General features: G+C 43.5%; 1 protein-coding gene across 1 annotated transcript in view; it reads right to left on the reverse strand.

Moving 5' to 3' along the window:
• The window catches only part of LHCGR (luteinizing hormone/choriogonadotropin receptor), a 40472-nt gene that overhangs the window by 12079 nt on the left and 10715 nt on the right, over positions 1-17678 (reverse strand). The window contains exons 6-9 of the mRNA XM_077749201.1: positions 16034-16108; positions 15868-15945; positions 7192-7260; positions 1871-1945 (exon numbers count right to left, since the gene is read on the reverse strand). Of these exons, the coding sequence (XP_077605327.1) occupies positions 1871-1945; positions 7192-7260; positions 15868-15945; positions 16034-16108 (297 nt within the window). The remainder of the gene's footprint in view (positions 1-1870; positions 1946-7191; positions 7261-15867; positions 15946-16033; positions 16109-17678) is intronic.

Below are 17678 nucleotides of genomic sequence, written 5' to 3' on the forward strand. Positions count from 1 at the left end.
GGGCTCTGTGCTGACAGCCAGCTCAGAGCCTGGAGCCTGCTTCAGATTCTGTGTCTCCCTCTTTCTCTGACCCTCCCCTGCTCATGCTGTCTCTCTCTCTCAAAAATCAATAAAACATTAAAAAAAAAAAAAAAAGAATTACTGGGTTGGTTCATTCCTTCCCCTGATCAAAATCCTAAAGCCTCATGTCATCTCAGAGAACAGGTAAAATCCTTATAATGGCCACAAGGCCCTTCATGACCCAGTTATCTGCCGCCTCTCTGTCCTTAGGTTCTAGAACTCTCCTCTTTGCTAGCTCTGCCACACTGTTCTTCTAACACACACAAGGTAAGTTCCTGCCTCTGGGCTTTTGCTTTGCCGTTCCCTCTATTTAGAATGCCCCTTCTGTCAATATCTATATACTTTGCTCCCTCACTTATTTCAGGTGTTTGCTTAAATGACACGTTTCAGGTTAGTTTTCCCTGACCTTCCTTTTTAAAATGGTAACTCTCAATCTCCCTAGAACTCCTCCATCAACTGACAGAATTTTTCTCCTTCACAACCAACACCTACATCTACGTACTATGTATTTTATTTACTTATTTGATCTTTGTCTGTCTTCCTCCATTTTGTGAAGGAGGGCGGAGATCTTTTCCTTATGCTCTGTTTCCCCAATGCCTAATCCAGTGCCTAGCACATAGTAGGGACTTATAAAGTCATTATAGGATAAATGAATGGATGAATGAGTGAATGAATAAGCAAACAAACGAACTGGATTATACCGTTCACTATCCTTCTAGCACTTTGCTCATTTTAAAATCACATGCCTGTTTGCCTATTTATTGCTGTCACCCCTCGGTGACTCTAATCTCTTTAAAGGCAGGGACCAGAGCTATTATGCTCACCAGTCTCTCTGGCATGCTGCCTGGTAAACAGGATGTGTTCAGTCAGTGTTTGTTGAGTGAATGAGTAACAGCATACTAGAGTAGGGAGTAATGGGCCCGGCACCTCTGCGGGGAAAAGATGAGGTCACCGCAGATTAGAGCTTCAGAGCCCCTGGAGCCCCCTTGCCTTTCTCCTCAAAGCCTGACTGCAGCTACAGTGGTTTCCTGTGGGATATTCAGGCTTCCCAAGGCTTTGTCAGGAGACTCTTGATTCAATTTCCTGTTCCTTTACACTTTCCCCCATCCTCCCACGAAACTCCCAAGAGCTTAGGGAATTTGGTTCTGTTGTTTGGCTTCTCGGGAAGCCTGATGCACAGCAGCTCAGCTCTGTCTGGACAAGGGCCACGGGCAAGTCAGATCTCCGGCCTTGGATGCCCATGAGCGGATCAGGTGGGCAGCCTTCCCTGTGCTGGCTCATGAGGTGGGCCTCCATACTTGGTATTATACATTCAATTGTGTCTCCCCCAAATTCGTGTGGAAGTCCTAACACCCCAGTACTTCAGAATGTGACCTTATTTGGTAATGAAGTGTTCACAGAGGTAATCATGTTAAAATGAGGTCATTAGGATGGGCCCTGATCCAGTATGACTGGTGTCCCCATAGAAGGAGGAAACTTCAGAGGCAGGCAGGTAGATACACAGAGAAAGCCACATGAAGGCTAGAGTCATGTTGTCACAACCAGAAGGAAGGACCAGCTGCAAGGAGAGAGGCTGGGAACAGATCCTGTCTTCACAGCCCCCAGAAGGCACGAGCCTGCCGACACCTTGATTTCAGACTTTGAGCCTCCAGAACGGAGACCGTCAGTTTCCATCATTTCAGTGCCCCCAGTTTGTGTTCTTGGTTAACGGCAGCCCTTTCCCATGCAAAGGCTGATTGTCCACAAGCCAGGCCGGGGACAGTGTGGCTGGACCCCTGGGTGGGGAGGGGAGTAGCACCACCGTACTCACAAGATGCTAGGCCCCGTCGCCCCTCGGAAGGCTCCATTGTGCATCTTCTCCAGGTGTGCGTTTTCCTTGAGCTCCCTGTGGGGAAGGACAGCGTTCTTAGAGGGGTCTGCACTTCAGGTGTTAACAGCCATGGCTGGGTGTGCGCACATTTGGAGCAGCCTGCCTGCGCAGTGCTCAGCCATAGAGGGAAAAGGGGGATTGGAGAAGAAGGCGAAAAAGACAGGCTGGTGCTGGGCCATATGGTACAACTGCTGGAGCGTGTGTTTGGCCTTTCCCCCCGCAGTTTCCCCTTCACTCGGTAGAATGCTTTGTCCTACAGCTTGAAGTCTTCACCCTTTCCTGTTCTGGAGTTAAGAAGGTTTGCCACGGCACATTTGGGCAGCGATGAAAATGCTGCTCCAGTGTTCAAGGCTGAAGGGCACAGCTGCAGCCTGCTCTGTATCAGGCACTCAGCTGCCCTGACCTTGGAGGTCTCAGGGCTGGTTAAGAGCAATATACTGAAGTTTCCAAATACTTTACTTGAAAAACAAAAAGTAGAGTCCAAAGTTACCCTTTTCAGATATGCATTCTCACTCGGTAGGAAGAGGGAGGAGGTACAGCCTGTGTAGAAAATTGGCCCACACCCGGCATGCCCTGCACGGGGTTCTGTGCTGGGTATATGATCATCGCCAGGTGTGCATATGTTGAGGACCACTGCTGTTAAGGCTGTGGCACAAGCAGATACTGCTACACGGTAGCTACCTGAGGCTTCTGTTCCTTGAGCTCTAAGCAGCTCAGGGTGAACTAACTGTTCAGGAAGAGCTCAGCCTGGTGCTGCCGAGCAGCCTCCTGTCTGGGCCCTGACACTGGCATCTCCAAGCCCAGGCGCCTCTCTGGATGGACAAGCGAGCTGGGAGAGGGGTCCCTGGGCTCAGGCTTGCCAGCCTTCTTTTGAGCACTTTCTACAAGAAGAGAGTGGTGACTCAAAGAGCATTCTGGAAAATGCACCCGTTGTTGGTGTGATGATTTGAAGCATGGGAGCATGATTCTTCTGCATCACTGTTACAGTGTTACATGGCAAAATAAATAGACCAACATCCACTCTCCCCTCCCCTGCAGGATGCATAGGCAATTACCTGGTTCGTCTCCCAGCTCTCCATCTTCCCCATTGTCTTTCTGTGTGTCTCCACATCACGCCTGCCATTTAAAAATGGCAAAAACCCCTGCATCTCACTCCCTGGGGGGCTCTTTTCCACATGCTTCTATAAACGTTTTCCTTAGAAATCCTCAGCCCTTCCATCAGGATGCACCCGTCAGTCTCACACAGTCCCATCCCCTGGGTGTATTTCCACTTTCAAAGAGATGAGGTTGTCAGAGTCAATTGCTGTTGAAGATCTAAATCAAAAGAAAATTTCTCTCCCAAACCTCTATGGCTCCTTTTCCTGATTTGGTTTGTTTTAATTATGTTCTGTTATGGTCATAAATCATTGAAACCGGGCTCTATGAGCAAATAATTGTCATGTCAGCCCGGTCAAATTAATTGCTCAAATTTCACGACAGAGCATTTCACGTGTTTTATTAAAACCCAGGTCTTTCTGTGTACGGATAACTCTGCAGTATGTAACTCGGTTAAAATAAATCAGATTCGTCTGCCACATTTTCCTGGGGGTCACTTTCATGTTCTCCAGTGACACAGCCCTCCAGGTATGAGAAGCACAGCCAGGATAACCTCTTGACCCACAGTGGGAGAACCCCCAAACTCCACCCAAAATTTTCATAAGTGGGGTGCTTTGAGAATGAGAGGGAGTGACTCTCAGAACCATGGAGGCATCTAAGGTCAACCTTCTGGTGCTGTTTCTCTCCACCTTATCCTGACTTGGCTAAGTAAAAAGTTTGAGGACTTGGTAGGGCTTTGGTGTCATCATCCTGAACAACTTTGGGCAGGCCTGTTTGTGAGGAAGGTGTAGAAACTGGGTTGAATGTATACTTTGAAAATTTTGCTTGACAGTTTTGAAAGCAATCCTCCCCGCCCCCTCCCCACCCCCCGCACCTTCAAGCCTTGCCCTTAGGAGAGAATTTAGAATCTTTTTTCCATAGCCCCTGAATTCTGCATGATTTGTTCCCTGTCTGTCTCCAGGTTTATCTCATACCGGTTTCCCCTTGTTGATGACCCTCCAGCCACACTGGTCTCCTCTTAATTCCTGGAGGTTACAGCTACTTTTCTTCGGCAGTTCAGGACCTTTGCACATCCTGTTCCCTCTTTCTGTGACACGCTTCTCCTCACTACTGGCAGTGTAGTGGCATCTTTGTCATCTTCTAGGCTCAGTCTACATTTCATATCCATGGTGAGGCTATCCCTGGGCACCTAACCTAAAGTCAGCCCCGTACTCTCAGATCTCAGTAATGGGTTATTTCCTTCATAGTCTGTATCCCTATCTGCAATAAGTTCATTTATTTACTTGCCTTTTTGTCTGTCCCTTCTGCTAGAACAGAAACTTCACAAGGGCGAGGACTCTTTCCACTCCAGCATTGCAGACCCTGGTCCTAACATGGTGTCTAATATATACTGGCGGTGCCTAATGTTTGCTGAATGAATAAATGAATGACATTGATTTGTCTTCTTGGCAAACTGATTTGTGTTCTTGGTTTTTTCTTTCTTGCAACAGTGAGATGTGGGGGATACAGAATCTTGACTAGTTGGACTTCTTGAGGTGCACACCCCGTTTTGGCATCCCTGAGGCAGCTGGAACACTGCTGACCAAGGCCCTCCCTCCTGAAGTCCTGTTTTCTCTGACTTCCCAAGGATGTTCTCTGTTAGTTTCCCCCCGACTCTGTTTGCGTTCCTTCTGGCTTTTCTTCCTCTGCTCTTGGTGTCCCCCAATTTTATATTCAGTTCTCTTACTTTGCCCCCTTCTCCAGGTGACCTCAGCCACAAAGGCCTTCAGTCACCCCCTCTATTCAGGTTGCCGATGTCCGTCGCTAGCCTTGCACCCCCCACCCCAACCGCGTACTTTCTGCTAACACACGAATCTTCTTTAAGCACCCTCATATTTCATTCACATCCCAGAACTCCCAGTGGCTTCTCATTTTCTACAAAAGAGAGTCCCAATTCTTTACTGTGGCATCTAAGGCCCATCCTGCTTTGTCCCCAACTCTTAGCTAGAACATTCTAAAAGGTACTGTTTGCTGTTCTGTGAACAGCATGTCTTCTCCTCTGGTTGTCTTCTGCTTGGAATGCATTTTTCTTCTCTCTTTACCTGTCCAGTTTAGGCCCAGCTCAAAGTCTGCATCTCTCAGGAGGCTTTCTTTAATTTCCCTCTTTTCTGCCTTTGAAATCCCAGAGGACTTTACTTCTCTCGGGGCAGGCATCATGCTTTGCCTTCTGTTTTAGTTACTACTTAGTATACAGTTTGTATACCATCTGGCCATGCATCTTCCTAGGCCGTAAGCTCGTGTGGGGCAAACACCAGGGCTTATTCATCTTCATTTCCACCCCAAGCATAGCATGTTCGTTCACACATAGCTGATGCTTGCCAAACCCTTGCTGAGTGAATACCTGAATAAGGTATCTGAAAAGTACTGTGCCAGGAGAAGATATGCCTGTGAGTTAAACTTGGCAGAGACGGGCGCCTGGGTGGCTCAGTCAGTTTAGCATCCAACTTTGGCTCAGGTCGTGATCTCACGGTTCGTGGGTTCAAGCCCCACGTCAGGCTCTGTGCTGACAGCTCAGAGCCTGGAGCCTGTTTCAGATTCTGTGTCTTCCTCTCTCTCTGACCCTCCTCTGCTCATGCTATCTCTCCCTCTCTCTCTCAGAAATAAATAAAACATTAAAAAAAATAAATTTGGCAGAGACAGATTCAATTGGCTAGAGCGAACTCTTCGTTAGCTTCAAGTCAACAAGAAAACGAGAGAAATTTTTCTCCATGATAGGAAGTTACCATTTCTTGAGCACATGGTATGTGCCAGACTCAGGCTGAGACCATAAAAATATAATCTTATTTATCATTCATTCATTCCTATGTAATTAATTGACTGTGCAATGTAATAAATGATAGATGAGTGCCTACTCTGTGCTAGGCATTGTGTTAAGTACTGAGGATACCAAACAGACCTTTTCATTTTGGTGGGGGTATGCTCAAAACAAGCCTACTAGGAGCTCTATTTCATGGATGAGAACACTGTGTCTGGGATAGCTTAGGTACGTTGCTCATGGTTAGGCTGATAAATTCTGGCATTGGAGTTTGAGGTCCAGTTAGTGACTCTTAGATCTATTCTCATAGCCACCAAGCTCTATAGCATGGTACCAATATTACTAGAGTCTTGAATTAATATGTATAGTTAAAATAAATAGTATGTTGTAAAGACTAATGTTACCCAATTTGAGACTGGCAGTTTCAGCATCTCCTGGGAGCTTGCTCAAATGACAAATTCTCAAGCTCTGCCCTAGACGCACTGAAGCAAAGTCTCCGTGGGTGGGGACTAGGAATCTCCATGTTTTAACAATCTCCGTGTTATTCTTCAGTGTGTTAGAGTTTGAGAAGCACCGGTATAGACTGTGGTTTATACGCTTTCTCATAGAAGCCTTTTCCTTTGTTTTCCTTCGTTTTTCCTTAAAAAGCTTTTGGCTTTTCAGGTGCTCTTTTTTTTTTTATATCCCAACTGTAGGCTAATTGTCACCTTACTCTGTACCTGTTGGGGTTCAAATGGCCCCAGCCCAGCAGGCATTGGAAATGACCCACTCTTTCAGAAAAGAAGCCACAGAAGGAAAGAGAGGTGGGGAACAATAAAGGGTACAGTTAGTAGGGATTCTCTTCTTGAGTTAAAGGCTGTTAATGCTGGGGTCTGGGATGCGAGGTAGTGTAAGCACAAGCCCCCCTCACCCTGTAGAAAATGCTCTCCATACCCGCCCCACCCCAGCAGTATGGGGATTGGACTGTGAGTGGGCCTGTTGTGGCTGATTAGGCCGGTAAACGGGGTTGCCCGTTTTCTCTGCAGTGGGGCTGGGGAAAGAATTTCTTCACTGAAATCAGGCTGCCTCTAACATGCCATCAACCTGAGTGAGGGGGCTAGAGAGGGAGGCTGTGAGATGAGACTAAAGTAGGGTGTTGAATATTTTAGCAAACTGTCAACTTTAATGTCTCCGGGCTGCATCTGTCTTTGAAATCAGGGTGCTCTGGGGTTTCTAGCCAGCCAGTTGCCTAGTAACGTGTGTGATACACTGAAGACTAGCCACTTGAAAGTTTATTTTTGTCCTGAGTTAGTTGCCGGAGATTGATTGTGATCTGGTAGCCAGAGTAATATTTCATTTTTATTCATGAGCTGGGGAAATAGCACATACTTACAGGGAAATCAGCGTCGTCCCGTTGAAAGCATGACTTTGTATTTCTTCAAACCCATTTCCATATAGTTTGCTGAAGGGAGAGGAGAGAGGATTTAGCAGTGAAAGCAGCACGTTTTGGAATCACACATTCTTCCTTCTGTGACATTTATTACTAAGATAATTACTGGCACATGCAACATCCACCTCTGTTTCTCTAACGTTTTAGATTCTAAGGACCTGGTGAGAGGGAGCTGGGCTTTTGTCTTTTTTTCTTCTTGCTCTAGTTTGGCTTCACCTCCACCACTCGAGTTTGGCAGCAGCACCACCCATTTATTAAGTGTTTATTAGGTGCCAGATACTTAACCAGCCATTCTACATAGATTTTATGACTTATCCTCATTGAGATTTCCATTTTACTGATGAGAAAGAGACATCTCACTATTGCCGTGCCATCTGCTCAAGTGTAAAGAAAGCAGCAGCAGAAGCAAAAACAGTGGCCAGAACTGTCCAACACTCAGGTCTTGCCTCTGCATCCTCAGGCCTGTGTGGGCATGTGTGCTTTCTAGGTGGCTGAAAGCAGAGGGCAGATGAAGGCTCCAGTACAGAGTTAGCTTTTCTTTCTCTTAGATGAGTATGTGTTTTTGCTGCTGCCATATTTGGCTCCGCAACCACGAAGATTTCAGTGCCTGTAAACAGTTCCTTAAGACTAATTAGTGGATAGTGAAATCAATTTAGTTGGGTGCAATCAGCATTTAGCAAAATGAGACAGAACCGAATAGGACAAAATGGAAAATACTGGAGTGGGTTGCATGTAATTAGGGTAGTACTATTTATGGAATTTTGTTCCACCATTTTTGTTTGTTACATACATAAACGTATACATACACATATACATAGAAACATGTACATCTGTCCAGAATAAGACACAAGAGGCTCCTCAGAAGACAGGTGTTGGAAAATGTTGGAGCCTGGAACGAGCTTGGAGAGGATCAAGTGACACACTTTCATTTTACAAAGAAGAGAAGGGGCTCAGAAAGGAAAATGACTGGTCTAAAGTCCGCAACAGGCAGAAATGGGACCAGAGCACACTTTGTCTGGGGCTACTTCCAGCATGTCAGTTTCACTGGTTGTTTCCACTTTTCTACCCTGAGATATCCACATGGCCCCTCTTCCTCTTCCTGCAGGGCTGTGCTTGATACCATGCTCTTGGTGTGGCCCTTCCTGGCTGCCCATTCAAACTACCACCCTCCCTTCCCCCAGCATTCCTGCATTCCCATGCCTGTTTGTTGATTTGTTTTTTCTCTGTAACTTTATCAGCATCTGACCTGTGATTATATCACACTTGTTTATCATCTACCTTCCCCAGCAGAATGTTAGCTTCATGAGAACAAGGATTTGAAACTGTTCTGTTCCCTGCAGAATCCCTTGCATCCAGAATAGTGCCTGGCACTTGGGAGGATTACAGTAAGTATATGTTAAGTGAATTGAATAAAGAAATGAGTGTATGTAAGGTGAATTTCTAATCATAGCCATCCAGGCAAGTGTGAAAGCCACAGTCTTAGAAATATTTATGTAAGTTCTTCATGAACAATGATGTAATACTCAAGTGAGAAAGAGGTATAGTATAACATAAAGTTCAGCTCCAGCATCTGGCAAGACCCTAGCTTCCCTTGATGGTGCTGCTGGTAGTTGCATGGCCACGTCATGGATGGGCTGGTGGGTGTGACTTGAGAAACAGTTTAGATACATTCCCCACTGTTCCTGTTCCAGGTGGCTGTTGTCTGCAAGGTTCCTCTAGCCTTTGTTAAATAAAACAAGCATGGAATTTCGTCTCGTTGGCGTATGCGTGTAGTGTATATATGGCGGCGGGGGTCTCTTTCTATCAAACCACACCCCATCTGAGACAAACCAGCATCTAAATAAATCTAAGCAGGACTCAGGGTTGAAGCATGATGTTTGAACACTGGAATTCAGAAAACACAGAGATTACAAAATAATTTATAAAGTCTCCTTACTAATTTACGTTAAGAGTGAACAGGGGAAGTGTATTTCATTCATTTTGTAAAACCTCCAGGTGTCTCATGTTTGCTACCTAGCAGGAGCTCAGTCAAAAGGCTGGTGGAGCAGTAAGTAGCCTCTCCCTTCCACGTGAGAAAGAGTCTTCTCTGGCTTCTCCTGCTCTCATGTGCTTTCTTCTGGAATTCTGAATTTACAACTTCACAAAGGAGCTCTTAACTATATTCTGTAATGGATTTTTCCTCATCTATATTACAGAATTGAAGGGGCTAGGTACTTGGTTTGTCCTGTTGTCTCGTGCAGTTGCACACAATCTTCCTGCCTCCTTAGCAGCTCAATCCCACTGCAATGTTTTTTTTTTTTTTTAATTTTACACTTAGAATATTACTGTTTGGCAGTTGTTTGTCACATAAGAGTTTGAATTCCTTTATAGCAATCTCTTGTAGATAAAGGAATCATATTGTTCTTTTCTCAGAACTTCTTTGAAATTGGATTTCTCAGAGTCTAAGCCAGTGTTTATCAAAGCATTCCCCTTCATCTACTGACTCAGAATCCACTGGAGCTGCTTGCCAGAAATGCAGACTCAGACTTACTGACCAGGTGCACTGCAGATCTATGGAATCAGAATCTGGTAGTGGTATCCAGCAATTTGTACTTTTATAACAAGCTCTCCCAGTGAGCCTTGGCCATGTCACTTTGGGGCCCTTGCCCTAGGGTACAACATTGGATGATATAGCTCTCACCATTTCCATATACAGATCAGATAGTCTGCTGGATAGAATGGAGTCCAGAGTCCCCTTACCAGTTTCTCTGCCTTCTAAGTGATGGAGTTACATGTATAGTGAATTAAGAAAAAGTAGCTCCTACTCTGTTTTGAGCAAAGCAAAGCTGCTGGCAGTTGTCTGGATACATTCTCCATCATTTTTATGTGCTGTTCTTATCCTGGTTTGGATATATATTAGAATTTTGTACTTTTTTTTTTTTTGTGGAGCATATAATGCTATTTCTTGAAGTGAAGCCTCATGGTTAAGTGTGCAAGTCTTCGACCCCACTGCCTGGGCTTGAATTCCAGCTCCGCTAATTATTAACTGAGTTACTTTATGCAGTTATCTCACCTGTCTGTCTTAATTTCCAAATCTGAAAATAAGGATGATAATGATAATATTGACCTCAAAAGGCTGTTGTGTGGATCAAAATGCTTAACATGTGTTAAACACTTAGAAATAAGTCCTGGAACACAGTAAATGCTTAATGTGTTCCCATTATTAGTGTTAGTATTAGTATTAGTATTAGTATATTTTGTAGTAGCCTCTACCACTCTGACCAGAATAGAGGGCAGGGGTTTCCCTTGCCATGCTCTGGACAGGATTTCCATGAAATGCAGGAATGTGTTTAATTGAACTGTTTGTTCAGTGGGGTAGGGACGTTCCTTTTCCTGGGGGAGCGAGGTCAGTTTAGTGGCCTGGGCTGCCCGACATGTAGTCAGTCTCCAGAGGTCCTCAAACACCTTTGGTCTGTGTTGGCATCATTGACATTTTTGTATTGGGACATTTTTCATGTCTTTTTTTTTTTTCTTTTTTAATAGCTTGGGTCCTACTTGTCCCGACTTCCCAAAGGATGGGGCTCACTGTTTCCATTTTAGCTGCTGCTCCTCAGTTTTGTTCTTAGCAGTCGCACACAATAGAATGTGTTGCCTTGTTTTGATGAAAAGAGTGGCTTCTTTACTTTGGAGGAGTTACAAATGTGAGTGGGAGGCCTCATGCTGTCAGGCCTGCACAGTGCTTTAAAATGCCCCTTAAAACAGCTGGAGAGTCACTTCAGATAACTTTTTCCCCAAGACATCATGGTGTCAGAATTAAATGAGGTCGGCTTCCCTTCCCTTGAGGATGCAGTCACAGGCACAGAAATGGTTTCTCCCCCTCTCCTGCGTTACAATAGCTGCACCTTACTTTAAAGCATTGTCTGTGTTCTCTATTCAAATGCCAGTAATTGTGACTCAAAAGGGGAGAATGTCACCTTTTTATTCAAAATAAGATTCAGGCTTTAGAACTTAATCACAGATGATACTCTAATTGTGAATGCCACCTTAAAACAAACTCCTAATATTCCTGGGGCTCTAAAAGCCTTTCTGGGTTTTTAACAGTGTTAAATGGTCTGCTATAGTTCCCTTTTAGATCATGTAATCACCTAGGTTTTGGATGATTTTAAAGAAGAAGCTTAATTTATGTTAGCAGATCTGCAGGGTCTCAAAAAGTGGCCTCAGGGTTCCTATTTCAGAAAATATGCCCTATGGTGGTATATCTATAAGCACATTTTTATCAAATGGCTATACAAATGCCCACGTAAAGAACAGGGATCCTAAACTCACCACTTTCTTCTCCCTGTGGTATTTTGCTGCAGTCCTTTTATATCTGAATACTTCTTGGGTATGAAGTATATGGAGACACTTCTTTAGTGGATAACCTGGCAGTGATTGTATGGGTAACTGTCACCAGTCACTGTCACCAAGCCAATCTCTATATGCTACCATGACCCTAGTTTTGAACATTCATCGGAATTCCCCCATTTCTGTTGGGCTCACATTCCCAATGGCAATGGAACCCTCTCTCTGCTGTGGGCATACCTCCTGCTTTTTGGCAGCACTGATTGTTATGTTTCCCTTCAAGTTGTCCTCAGTGAAGTTCATGTGAATTATTATCATAATGGATTATAATATATTGAATAAAATTTTTTGAAAAGTCTACTTCCACAGTTATATTTAAAAAGAACAAGACTGAGAGAAAAAGAGAGGATTCTTCTTTTATGAAAGACCATTGGTAAGAAATGTGGAAGAATGATGAGATTTAAAATTTCCATTTTGTAACACCCTACATAACTGAATAATCAATGGAGGGATAAAAAATGGATTTTTCCTTTTGTCATTAATAATAAAGCATGGTGGGAGGCTTTGAGTTAATATGGCAAGCCCATTGGCCAATAATCCTTCATCTGATGGTTTCAGCATCCATTGACTCCATTTGCCCATTAAATAAATTTTCAAATGAAAAATATTTTTAAAAAGATGAAACAGGATGGTCTAAAACAAGTGGCTTGCTGAATATTAGCTTTTAATCATGGCGGTGCTGTGTAGTTGACATGACATGATTGGATTTGCACCAGAGGTATTAGTAATCCCACTGGATACAGAGAGGCAGAGGCCTGTCTGGGTGGTGTAACTTGACTAAGGTTCATTAGACACAGAGCCAGGACTAGAATCCAGGCTTTCTGTCCTAACACCCAGCAGCCTCTTGAGTGTGGCTTATCACAGGGGCAACCTGGATCAACCTGTCATCCTTTGCCAGGCATTCTTTCTCTGAAGGGCCTTAGGAAATTAGTTGCCATGACCTTTCCTTCTCTCTGTAGAGTTCAGACATGAATCAAAGTTGTCTCTTTTTGGAGACTGGTATGACCAGTCACCTAAAATATTTTAAAGGTGGTGCGATGCAGCCAAATCCTGCTCATCTGGGGGTACATTTCAAGGTGGCCTCTTGAGGAGATTTAATGAAAAGCCAAAGTGGCTATAAAGGGACATTAAGAGTATAATGCATAGTTTTAGCATTAGCCCCACTGAGCGTCTCCAGCATCAAGTGAAGTGTTTTGTTTTCATTAAATGAGCTCACAGTTGGTAAAGATTTGGGTGGGGGGAGGGCAAGAAAGGTTCCACAAAAAGCAAAATTTCAAATGCTACTAACAATGAAGAGAGAAGGCCTGCTTTCATTATTTTCTAATTAGGGAGTTGAACTTTATAGCTGAGAAAATAAGGCTTTCCTCTTTAAGTGTAATACCCTCTCTCCAGCAGGGTGCTCTGCAGGATCCTTTACTTACAGAAGGGCCCATTCAGTTGAGAACAAGTGCCAGGCAAATGACTAATTGCTCCCCTTCCAGATGAAGGGCTGAGAGTGAGGAGGGGATGGAAGCAAAATGCCCCCGGGGCCCTCTAGGAGAGGTGGATCTGCAGTCCTCATGAACTTCAAAGGCAGGGCAATTATGCCCTGCTGGTAGGCACTATTCTTCTTAAACTCATACCTAACATAAGTTAATGGCCCCATAATAAAAATACTGTGCAGCTCTCATGTGCACATGCTGAAATGTGATGTGTGAAAGGAGTCTTTTGTTGTTCCTTGATTTTGGAAGGGTGGTCCCATCCTAGGAGCTCACAGAACCCTGCAGATCATCCTAACATTTGTTTTCTTGTTGTTCATTCTCCACATCTTCTGTCCTTTCATCCCATTTCTACTTCGTTCCAATGGCTTTATGTTTATTTGGGAGAAGTTCCAATTGGTTCCTGATTATTTTTAGATTTAGGTCAAACTCACAGGGAGTCTTGAATATTTGTGATGGTTGAATAAAAGCTACTCTGTTGGGTGGTTACTTCTTCTTACTACTTTCATCAGAGTTACTTTTCAGCTTTGAATCCTGTATCCCAGCTTTCAAGACTCAGTAATCCAATGTCCCTCCCACCCCTGTCATTTATCTAACCCTACTTCCTGTTTCTTTAGCTGGACATTTATTCCCAAGAAGTAAGACACATCCTGTTTTCCTTTTTTCCACAGCCATGGTTTTACTCATGCTGTCCCCTTACTTGGACCACTCACTCCCCTTTTCTTGGTATGTGGGACCACGTAATGGTTAAGATTGTGATTCTGAAGACAGAGTGAGTCTAAGTCTTGACCTTGGGCAGATTACCTAACCTCATAGTGCCATGGCTTCCATACCTAAAATCCCTACCTCATAGGGTTGTTGTGAGATGTAAATGAGTTTTTAAAAAGTACTTAGAAACAGGGCAGGCACTTACTAAGTGCTGTATACGCCTTAGCTGCTATTATCACATTTACACATATAATTGTTATTGATACTACGGGGTCTAACTCACGTCTCAGCTCCACTGTGTAGCTGCCTCTGGCTTCTTCAGCCCAAGAGGACTTCTCCAAGATATCTCATTTCTGTGTAATACAGACTCCCACAGTGAATAGCTACTAGTTTGTATTATTTTTTTCCTCATTTCATGTTTGCCCCATACTTTCTCCATTTCCTCATAATTGAGATTCTGAGCTTCTTGGGGACGTGGATCTTACATCTTTTGTGTTCTCAATAAAGACACAGGAGGACCCCAAGTCCTGAGGCTTGCAGTAACTCCCCACTCAGTCTTTGGTCTGTCTCTGACAGGGGATGTGATAAATGAGTACTTCTCGATACTTGCAACGGTGAGTTGGAAATACTTTATAAAGATCAGGAAGAGCTATAGGGTGTGAGGTAAGTGGAGGAGCAGAAAGACTGTAGAGAAGAGTTTCTAGGATCTCCTGTCTCCTGTCTCTTCCCTGGCATTCAAGAGCTGCAAGTAAAAAAATTATCTTGAAAAAACTTTGTTTTGCTTGCTGCTCCATATTCTTTGATTGCAATACTCTGAATACTCTGAGTTGGGGCTACATTGGCTACTGCTTTGTAGTATGACAATTATATGTGCAGAATGATAACTACACAAAGTAAAAAGTACTATACAAATGCAATGTACATTGATGCCAATATTTAGAATCCATGATATAAAAGAGAGTCCTCTGAGATGGTTTCTTCTCTTGCTTCACAACTACCTCCTCATTTTGGGGTCATCCAAGAATGCTCTTTCTTTAAGGGCAAGCTCATTTATTGACTCATGACAGCCCGGCTTTGAGCTGTAACCAAAACAGAAAAAGTGAGAGGGGTATGGGTGTGGGGAGAAGAATTGAATATGGGTCACTGGGTTTTGGTTATAAGGGAGAGAGACATGGAGCCCAGATTGCTTCTTCTGAATGGTAGGGCAAAGGTGAGTGCCCCAGTAGAAGATGGCAGAGATCTCAGAGGGAAGCAAGTCAGGCAGCTGAACAGTGGAAGAGAATAGTCTGGGTTATCTTAGTGCAGTGCCCTTTAAACTTTATGTGCATACGTATAACTTAGGGGCTTGCAGGTTCCAAGTCTGTAGTTCCGAGTCATGAGAGTCTGCATGTCTAACTGGATCTTAGAAGATAGAGTAGATGCTGGCCCATGGATCATACCTTGAATAGCAAGGCCTTAGGAAAAAGCATCAAAGGGATAGGGCCTGGTAGCCTGATGAGTGATTATCAGATAAAAAGACATTATTTTCAAGTATTAAGGGATGTAGGGAATGGGTATAGATGGTGCTCCTCAGAAACAAAGTAAAACATCGGAGAGAGACGAAGAGAGAGAGTGAGTGAGTGAATGCAAGATCTCTCAATCGACTATGCTACCTGCTTGGAGAATATCTTTCCAAACTCTTCTCATTTGAAACTTAAAATGTCTGTGCTCTTTGCACTAGGGCAGCCTTTTCCCTCCAGGCTGTCTCTTCCCAGCTTCAGAGCGTTCCACTGATGCAATGAACAATTTCATCAGTTGGAAATTTGGTCACTGTTTATCCTCAGGGTCCATCTCATTAACTTTAAACTGAATGGGTCGGTTGGTTGGTGTGTGAACACAGGACCCAGCTGTAATCCCATGCAACTACTTTCACCCTTACCATTCATTTTAGGTCATAAAGACTGTTACCAGCGAATGAGGAATGTGGTAAAAGATGAGAAAGAGCTGACCTCAAACTAGAAGTGAGAATAGCAGGAGCCTGTACGGCAGAACATGAATCTGGGAGTTTACTCACAGTGTTACGGATTCGTTATTCATCCCTTGAAAAGCATTTCCTGGTATGGTGGTTATGTGTAAGTTATCACAAATTTCCCTTGAGGAATAAAATGAGAAATATTTACTTTCCAAATTTTAGCTGCAAATAGGAAACTGCTATGCATAGCAATCAGACTAGTACTTACAGAATGAAATTAAATTCAGAGGAGAAGATCTTCGTAACATCTGGAAGCTTTTGGATGCCTGTGTTACAGATGCTCCTGTGATTAGGGGCAGGGTTGGGGTGTGGGCAGAGAGTGAGTAAAAGTGATTGTTATTAAGGCATAAAGATAAGAGCAGTAGAAAGGCACTTTGCAAAGTCTATTTTTACATTAAAAAAATATTGAGTTTAACTTTATTGGTAGCACTTTTAGCTGTTGAAGGTTATCAGAATTTTAAAGCCCCTAACACTAGGAGAGAAGTTGCTCTAAGGCTCCTATTTAAAGATCTGGGGGCTGGGACTAAACTTTTACATTTACATTTTTCATTTACATTTTCGTTTCCAGCCTGTCTTTTCCTATTGTATCAGTTGCATTTTTCTGTTGTATTCCATTCCATTCCATTCCTTTTCAGGAATTTGCTCTTGATAGTTCCAGAAAGCATCCCTCTACTTTTGAACAGGTTTTAACTCAAGGACTTTAGGAATATTAATCTCCAGGTGAGAAATCCATATCCCTCATTATTAAAAATCTTTTTTTTTTTTTTTTTTTTTTTTTTTTTTTTTTTTNTTTTTTTTTTTTTTTTTTTATTTAGCTACCTACTGGTTCAGGGAGTTCTTTCTTACAACTTACTGAAATCATTGAACATTCTTTCGGTTATTGGAGCTACTCAAGGCTCTTCTTCCTCCTACTTTTTGTTTAAACTTCAAAGAAGAGAGAGGGTTCAATGATAGGTTAATTGAAGGATATTTCATTACACAAGAGTGGTACTCCTTTAGAGGAATCCAGGCATCTGGATTGCCCCTAAATGAGTTTTTTATGTTTATTTATTTATTTTGAGAGAGAGAGAGAGAGAGAGAGAGAGAATCCCAAGCAGGCTCCACACTTAACTGAGCCACCCAGGCACCACCCCTCCCCTAAACAAATTGTAAATTCACCTATCAGGCTGCAGAAACTGATGTGAACTGCCTGGCACTCTGGTGGCAATGGGAGAAAGGGAGCCAGGTTTCTCTTTGGTTCTTTCTGATTCTCCTTCTTACCCATAATTCCAGACCGCATTGAATCCTTGCCGTGTCTGCGGCTGGTGATGGCAGTGCAGCCTAGACAGCAATGTGTCCTGGGGTTGGGGGAATATCACTCTTCAGGGGGGTAAAAATGCAATTTAATAAAGACAGTGATTCTTAGATAACGAGGGACTATAGTAGGCAAATTTGGTTCTGGGATTTTCTTCTGTTTTTCCCAACGTGGTTGATACTGCAGATGCTTATATGTCCTGCAGACCATCAGAGGCCTGGGAAAGCAGAACACCTGGGCTAGGAATCATCCAGCGTTAGAGCTGCCAAAAGAGCCAGGCTAGTGCCAGCAGCAGCTCCTGGAGAAGGCTCCAGGGCAAGACTGTCCTCCAACTCTCTCCAATTTTTTGTTTTTTTGGGGTGGTGGGGGTTGTGGACTTCTGTCTTCTGAAGATTTTATGAAATTTAACTTACCAGGAAGAAGAGAGAGAGAACATCTATGTTAGAGGGATTTAAATTTTTCTGTGTGAACAAGTGATTCTTTGGCATGTGAGAAGATTCATAGTGATCAATTTATAGATTGTATCAAGTTTTAGGAATTTTGATGTTGCTATCAAGGC

The sequence above is a fragment of the Crocuta crocuta genome, unplaced genomic scaffold, assembly GCF_008692635.1.
Source record: "Crocuta crocuta isolate KB4526 unplaced genomic scaffold, BGI_CrCroc_1.0 scaffold118, whole genome shotgun sequence".
NCBI classification, from domain to species: domain Eukaryota; kingdom Metazoa; phylum Chordata; class Mammalia; order Carnivora; family Hyaenidae; genus Crocuta; species Crocuta crocuta.